Genomic DNA, 8,599 nt, shown 5'->3' with positions numbered 1-8,599 from the left:
AGTCGATGTAATCGACTTAATCCCATTGTCTGTCATTGTTTGTCCCCTCTGTGTTTAGCCCCTTGTGGGTAGTAAAGAAAAAGGTATTTCGTCTGCCACTAAGTTCTGAGTTCAAATTCCGCCGAGGTCGATAAATTAAGTACCAGTTACGCACTGGGATTGATGTCACCGACTCAATCCCTTTGTCTGTCCTTGTTTAGCCCCTCTATGTTTAGCCCCTTGTGGGTAGTAAAGAAATAAGTATTTCGTCTGCCACTACGTTCTGAGTTCAAATTCCGCCGAGATCGACTTTGCCTTTCATCCTCTCGGGGTCGATTAAATAAGTACCAGTTACGCACTGAGATCGATGTAATCGACTTAATACCTATGTCTATCCTTGTTTGTCCCCTCTGTGTTTAGCCCCTTGTGGGTAGTAAAGAAATAGGTATTTCGTCTGCCGCTACGTTCTGAGTTCAAATTCCGCCGAGATCGACTTTGCCTTTCATCCTCTCGGGGTCGATTAAATAAGTACCAGTTACGCACTGGGATCGATGTAATCGACTTAATCCCTTTGTCTATCCTTGTTTGTCCCCTCTGTGTTTAGCCCCTTGTGGGTAGAAAAGAAATAGGTATTTCGTCTGCCACTAAGTTCTGAGTTCAAATTCCGCCGAGGTCGATAAATTAAGTACCAGTTACGCACTGGTGTCGATGTAATCGACTCAATCCCTTTGTCTGTCCCCTTGTTTAGCCCCTTGTGGGCAATAAAGAAATATATATACTGAAACTAAAAGTTACAGTAATGAAAGCTAAGAATTGTCTTCCCTTACATAAATTAAATATTAGATACGCATGCGCAGTACCACCGATTTCCCTCTTCCGTTGTGTAGCTCCAGCCCTTGTGTTGTTGACGTTTTTGGGCCGCGTAGACTTTCGACTTTACACTCTATTATTCCCCGATATCGAATTCCAGCTCCATGAAAATTCAATTCTGACAAGGTAAGAATCCTAATCGAACATCGCATTGTTTAAAAATTATCGATCAAACTGTAATTGTTACCGATCACACCTCATATATATATATATATATATATATATATATATATATATATACCCACATATATACATATTTATTTTATAGAAGGAGCTAGAGCTACAGGACTAGAACTGTTTCATTCAGATGAAATAGTCCTGTAGAAGCTCCTTCTATAAAATAAATTACTTTACTCTGCTATGTATTGAGTACCTTATTTACTGTGGTTAACCCCGACTCAACCCGGGACCTACATATACATATATATACACATATATATATATATTAAGGCAGTTTATTGTTATGGCCGGTCATAGACTGACCAGTAATTTCGCACCTATAAAGCTCTGTGCTGCGTAGGCGACACGTCAGGCTCATAAAGCCAGACACCCATAACCTCTCTACAACTATATGTAAAATAATAGGTGACAATTATTCGGTAGCCAAGATGAAACTCTGAGATGGTGTTGTGGATTTCCACCTCGGCATCCGAAACTCTGAGTTTTATCTTGGCTACCGAATAATTGTCACATATTATAATTACGGATAAATTTCCTCTATTTACATAATATTGAGGTCTCTTTCTTTCTATTGTTATCTTACCGTTTTTACCAATATACACACACACACATATATATATATATATATATATATATATATATCTATATATCTCTCTCTATATATATATACACATGTATATACATATCTCTCTTTCTCTCTCTCTATATATATATACACATATGTATATACATATCTCTCTTTCTCTCTATATATATATACACACATATGTATATACATCTCTCTCTCTCTGTATATATATATATATATATATATATATATATATACACACATACACACACATATATATATACATACGCGTGTGTGGGTGGATGTATAATCTGTTACTTTATCACAGTCCACAATTTTTTCAACCTTTGTGTTACTTTTTATGAAATTGGTCTCGCAGCCCCGTACCACGCATTGTTGTAATAATATCCTTTATAAAACATTTCCGTGAGTATTACAGAGTTAATCTATGACGAAGATATATCTGTTAATATTAAACTTTTGTTGCTACTATTGAATTCTCGGTGACCACAGTTTTTTTCTTTGTTTTTTTTTTTTGTTTTTGTTTCCTCTTATCGATATATACAAATGTTTTGACGACGTTGTTCGAAATCAATACGTGGTCGATGCCAGCGCCATCTTGACTGGTTTCTGTGCCGGTGGCACGTAAAAGGCACCAACCGATCGTGGGCGTTGCCAGCTCCGGTGGCACGTAAAAAGCACCCACTACACTCATGGAGTGGTTGGCGTTAGGAAGGGCATCCAGCTGTAGAAACACTGCCAGATCAGACTGGAGCCTTGTGCAGCCTCCTGGCTTTCCAGATCCCCGGTCGAACCGTCCAACCCATGCTAGCATGGAAAACGGACGTTTAACGATGATGATGATGATGATGTATATATATATATATGTATAAAGCACCCACTACACTCACGGAGTGGTTGGCGTTAGGAAGGGCATCCAGCTGTAGAAATACTGCCAGATCAGACTGGAGCCTTGTGCAGCCTCCTGGCTTCCCAGACCCCGGTCGAACCGTCCAACCCATGCTAGCATGGAAAACGGACGTTTAACGATGATGATGATGATGATGTATATATATATATGTATAAAGCACCCACTACACTCACGGAGTGGTTGGCGTTAGGAAGGGCATCCAGCTGTAGAAATACTGCCAGATCAGACTGGAGCCTGGTGCAGCCTCCTGGCTTCCCAGACCCCGGTCGAATCGTCCAACCCATGCTAGCATGGAAAACGGACGTTTAACGATGATGATGATGATGATGTATATATATATATATGTATAAAGCACCCACTACACTCACGGAGTGGTTGGCGTTAGGAAGGGCATCCAGCTGTAGAAATACTGCCAGATCAGACTGGAGCCTTGTGCAGCCTTCTGGCTTCCCAGACCCCGGTCGAACCGTCCAACCCATGCTAGCATGGAAAACGGACGTTAAACGATGATGATGAGGATATTTACAACCTTAAAGCACATATATCAGCTTACTGTTTCCAGATGTAAACAGTGGATCAATATAGATGTCACTGTTTTTATACCAAACTACAAAAGAAATTCTGCTTATTATAGATATGTACTAAAATTTCCAATGTTGTATCTCTACTTCTTAAGTATTTATTACATCCTATACTGTTTTTTCTCTCTTATTTCAGAAAATCAGCTGACATTGGCATTAAAGAACATCAATATTTATCATCTTTTAAAGACTAAAAATTTTTTAGACCACAAATTACATATAACCCTGTTTATGTAAATCTGTCGTGAATTACAGTGAAATAGTTCTGAACTTGGGTGACAAAGAAGTTTACAGCATCAGACATCAGGAACAAACACAGTTGATGTGAATATAGCAGTTAAAATAAGAGAGAAGTGATAACATCTGTTTATTTTGGAAATAGAGAAAAACATTATGGAAAATGAATTGTGTGGAGATAAAGTTGAATGTAACGTGCAGTCTGAAAGAATTGGTTTTCCCGATGATATAAAAAAAGAGAATGAAGCGTTATCATATCACTGTAATATCTGTGATAGATCATTTTCTGAAGAAAGTAGCCTTACAGCTCACAAATGTATTAATACTGCAGAGAAACGATATGAATGCGATATATGTGCTACATTATTCTTTAGCATTACTGATTTAACAAAACATGTACGTATTCATACGGAAGAGAAACCATATCACTGTAATATCTGTGGTAAGACATTTTCTGATGAAGGTAATCTCACGACTCATAAATGTATCCATACTTCAGAGAAAACATACCGGTGTGACATTTGTTCTAAATCATTCTATGGGAGTAATGACTTAACCAAACACATACGTATTCATACAGGAGAGAAACCATATCGCTGCAATATTTGTGGTAAATCATTCTCCCAAACTAACAACTTGGCTAGACACTACCGCATCCATACAGGAGAGAAGGCATATCACTGTGATATCTGTGGTAAATCCTTCTCTGGAAATGCTAACTTAACTGCTCATAAATACATTCACACAGGATTGAAGCCATATCACTGTGATATCTGTGATAAGTCATTCTCAACAAACCATCACTTAAATACTCACAAACTCATCCATACGGGGGAGAAACCATATAACTGTGACATCTGTGGTAAATCATTCTCTATGTCAAGTAATTTAACAAAACACACGCGTATTCATACAGGAGAAAAACCATATCATTGTGATATCTGTGGTAAATCATTCTCTCAAAAGTGTCATTTAATTAGACATTCTGGCATTCATACCAAAGAGTAACTGTTTCAATATCAATCTGGTTTGTGAGAAATAGACCACAGCAGGTCTACTATTTAATTTATCTGGATCTTTTCGGTTTGAACAGTAGTTTTTTCTAGCAGTGTCATATGAAATTGTCACCCGTAATTATGACCCTAGTATTGATCTATTGCATTTCAATCTGTTTTAGGGTTAGGGGTGGAGGAAGGGTATCTTTTTTTTCTTCAGAAGTGTAAAATAAACCCAATCTGTTTTGTTAAACGAGGGACATATTCATACGGCACAGAATGTTTTTTTACCTCAATAGACGTCATTGATTGGTTGAAATTGCAGAACTTGAAGAAAAAGCAACAACAAATATCTTACAAACTACAGAATTTTCTCAATGAAGCCAAGAGAAAAAGATGTTTTATAAACACATTCTACCAGTATACGAAGTTTAAAAGTGTTTAGTTACGTGGAAATTATTTAAAAAATCTGCTGGTCAAAGTGAAAAGATCCCAAATATCTTACAAACTATAGAATTTTCTCAATAAAACCAAGAAAAAAATGATGTTTTATAAACACATTCTACCAGTATACGAAGTTTAAAAGTGTTTAGTTACGTGGAAATTATTAAAAAATCTGCCGGTCAAAGTGAAAAGATCCCAAATATCTTACAAACTATAGAATTTTCTCAATAAAACCAAGAAAAAAATGATGTTTTATAAACACATTCTACCAGTATACGAAGTTTAAAACTTTTTAGTTACCTAGAAATTATGTTACAATGTGCCGTTCAAAAGGAAAAGATCCTGTTTTCACCTCAATATAGATGTCATCGATTCATTGATTGGTTGAAATTGCAGAAATTGAAGAAAAAGCAACAACAAATATCTTACAAACTATAGAATTTTCTCAATAAAGCCAAGAGAAAAAGGTGTTTTATAAACACATTCTACCAGTATGCGAAGTTTAAAAGTGTTTAGTTACGTGGAAATTATTTTAAAAAACTGCCGGTCAAACCGAAAAGATCCATTTATCCTTCCAGTTTCGTTAATATAATTGATAATCAGTGGTGGCTTGTGGCTAAAATTAATAGGGGTGCTGATTCAGAAAATTGTTCTGCCATTGTTTTAATTTTGTGTAAAACGAAACAAACACATAAAAAGAAAATTTATACATAAACTTGATAAAATCCTAAACGAAAAAATTATTTTATACTTATTAATAAATTGTTACAGTTTAAGATTCATTCATTCATTTAAAAATGAAATCTGCTCTTCTTGTTTTACTTTGAGTGAAGAGGTTACTAATTTTTTCCCTTGGTCCCAGGATTACTGTTGAGGAAATTTTTCTCCGTTGAAAGCACTGCAAGTACATTTAGTCTTCTAGGATTCATAGTACTCCTTAGAAAAGATTTCATTCTTTTCAGTGTTGAAAAGCAGTGTTCTGCATCTGATGCAGTCATGGAAATTCATCATCATCATCATCATCGTTTAACGTCCATTTTCCATGCTAGCATGGGTTGGACGGTTCAACTGGGGTCTGGGAAGTCAGAAGGCTGCAGCAGGCAGAGTCTGATCTGGCAGTGTTTCTACAGCTGGATGCCCTTCCTAACGCCAACCACTCCGTGAGTGTAGTGGGTGCTTTTTACGTACCACCTGCACAGATGCCAGACGAGGCTGGCAAATGGCTACGATCGGATGGTGCTTTTTATGTGCCAGACGAGGCTGGCAAACGGCCACGATTGTATGGTGCTTTTTATGTGCCACTGGCACGGGGGCCAGGCGAGGTTGGCAAATGGTCTCGATCGGATGGTGCTTTTTATGTGCCACCGGCACGGAGGCCTGATGGGGTTGGCAAATGACCACGATTGGATGGTGCTTTTTACATGCCACCTGCACAGAGGCCTGTCGGGGTGGCGCTGGAAATTGTCAAGAGGATTTTATTTATTTCATAATTTCACTAAGAACACCATCTAGGTTATTTTCCTAGATAAATTTCAGCAGCTCAATTAATTTGCAATATTCATGCATATCGGATCTACAATAGAATACTTTGAGTTCAGTTTCAAGCTTTTCTTTGTCAATCATGGGATATCCTTCGGTGTCATTTAGTCCATCCCCTCCTCACCGTGGTGGGGACGCTGGCAACGGGTAGTGTCAGAGCTATGCCATTGGGAACTTCGGTTCCTGGTAGGGCCACCCAAGGTGGATTGGTCTGACACCAAGTGGTATTAGGGCCACAACCTGGCAGACGGGGGGCTCTGGTGAAAATCCTCAGAGTGTCTGTTTGCGTCCCCAAAGTCCATACCCTCCTCACTGTGGTGGTGACGCTGGCAATGGGTAGTGTCAGAGCTGTGCTGTCGGGAACTTCGGTTCCTGGTAGGGCCACCCAAGGCGTATTGGTCTGACACCAAGTGGTATTAGGGCCACAACCCAGCAGACAGGGGGCTCTGGTGAAAATCCTCGGAGTGTCTGTTTCGGCAACCGGTGGCTCCTCGGTCGTTCTTCCCCTGCGTCTGCGGACAATCTGCGGCAAACAGGATGTCTCTACATGCGGGATTGATGGGGACCGCTTGTGAAATCCACATATTCCCACGAAACTTCTTCCATGAATTCTCAATGGCGAATACAATGTCTCGAGGGTGGTGAAAGAAGCCGACTCAACCCGCCCAGGGTGAATGCCGCCACAAGTACAAGTAAATATCCTTCAGTGGTCAGTACTCTCTCTTCTGTTGGAAGTTCATTCTTAAAACTAGTGATGCTTCTCTTGTTGAATAATTTAGCACCTATTAAGTGTTTAGTGGAAGAATATCTGTCCAAACAAGGAGCGCCTTGTTTCCCTGGGCATGGATTCACTGAAGCTCCGGCGTCTGGCGACGGACTTGGTAAACACCCACAAAGTTATCAACCACCTCACCAACAACAACATTGAACACCTTTTTGATCTCCATGTGTCCAACACACGTGGACATGCCTACAAAGTCAGAAAACAACACAGCTCCCATGACTTTCGGAAACATTTTTTCACGTTCAGAGTTGCTGAAGCATGGAACAAACTGCCTGCGTCAGTTGTTGACTGCCATGACACTGCATCCTTTAAGGCCCTCGTGCTTTCCGAAATCCGCCGAAACTACACCTGATTATATATGCACTTTAGATGAGTTGTAGTGCACCTGAGCACTGTACACAATTATTATTATTATTATTATTATATCAACACATCTGCAGTCACACATTCCTTTGCTTGAAGGATTCTCACAATACTTTGAGTACCGTATTTCTTAAATAGCAGTTTTGAAATCTGCTATATATTCATTGACTTCAACTACACTAATTTTTTGAGATTGCTCTAAATTTGACTGAAAATTAATTAGTTAGATAGTTAATTTTTTGGCTCAAAAAGCAAAAAGCAAGGCCATGTAGGGGGACATGGAGTTATGTACAGGGTGGTGTTCATGTAAAGAGTTCAGGCCATTTGTGGTCAAGGGAGACTTTGAACCAAGCGGCCGTTGGCATCTTATTCCACGGATCCGCAGCCTGGACGGAGAAAGCCCCTCTCCTTCGATTGAGATGAAATCGTCGCAGACAGAGCTTACATGAGGCATAATGTAATGAAAAAGCTCTAACCAAAACATTTAGGTATTTTAAAATTCCTGTTGCTTCTATAATGGCTTGATCTGCATTTGATGAATGGCAGCTTTTTTTAAAGGCTGCAGATTTTCATGAATTCTGTTCACGGTCCATATGTTAAAGTTTCTCCTTGTAGAGTATGAATGTGGAGGCATATGGATGTCAGCATTCCACGTTCATATTCTACACCAGTGCTTTTCAAACTTTTTGCTGGCGCGGAACCCCAAGGAAACATTCCACTGGCTCGGGGAACCCCTGTGCAATAATTTAATTGCCTTATGCACACATATCTGCACAGGAGAATTAAAAATTACTGTCGATTTTAGCAGTTTTGTAACTTCTTGCAGAACCCCTGGACTGTACTGGCAGAACCCTGGTTGAAAACCACTGAGTTAGACACAGTCAGTTAGACACTAGTTAGACCAGTGCTTTTCAATCTTTTTGCTGGAGCAGAACCCCAATGAAACATTCCACTGGCTCGGGGAGCCCCTGTGCAATAATTTAATAGTCTTATGCACACATATCTGCACAGGAGAATTAAAAATTACTGCCGATTTTAGCATTTTTGTAACTTCTTGCGGAACCCCTGGACTGTACTGGCGGAACCCTGGTTGAAAACCACTGAGTTAGACACTAGTTAGACCAGTGC

The 8,599-nt window shown here is 39.4% G+C and overlaps 1 protein-coding gene across 4 annotated transcripts in view; it reads left to right on the top strand.

The window, feature by feature from the left end:
- The first annotated feature begins 834 nt into the window (after window positions 1–834).
- Window positions 835–8,599, top strand: part of LOC115226626 (zinc finger protein 239-like) — a 44,620-nt gene continuing 36,855 nt past the window's right edge. For 3 of the 4 annotated variants that reach the window (XM_036515335.1, XM_036515336.1, XM_029797639.2), the window contains exons 1-2: window positions 835–975; window positions 3,246–4,311. In XM_036515335.1, the coding sequence (XP_036371228.1) occupies window positions 3,503–4,311 (809 nt within the window). In that variant the 5' untranslated portion in view covers window positions 835–975; window positions 3,246–3,502. Of the gene's footprint in view, window positions 976–1,883; window positions 2,024–3,245; window positions 4,312–8,599 lie in introns of those variants that run through there. The other variant, XM_036515334.1, reaches the window with a different exon arrangement.

Source organism: Octopus sinensis, linkage group LG30 (genome assembly GCF_006345805.1).
Source record: "Octopus sinensis linkage group LG30, ASM634580v1, whole genome shotgun sequence".
Classification (NCBI taxonomy): domain Eukaryota; kingdom Metazoa; phylum Mollusca; class Cephalopoda; order Octopoda; family Octopodidae; genus Octopus; species Octopus sinensis.
The sequence above is the reverse complement of the archived record's forward strand: the minus strand, read 5'-3'. Positions and strand labels throughout refer to the sequence as shown.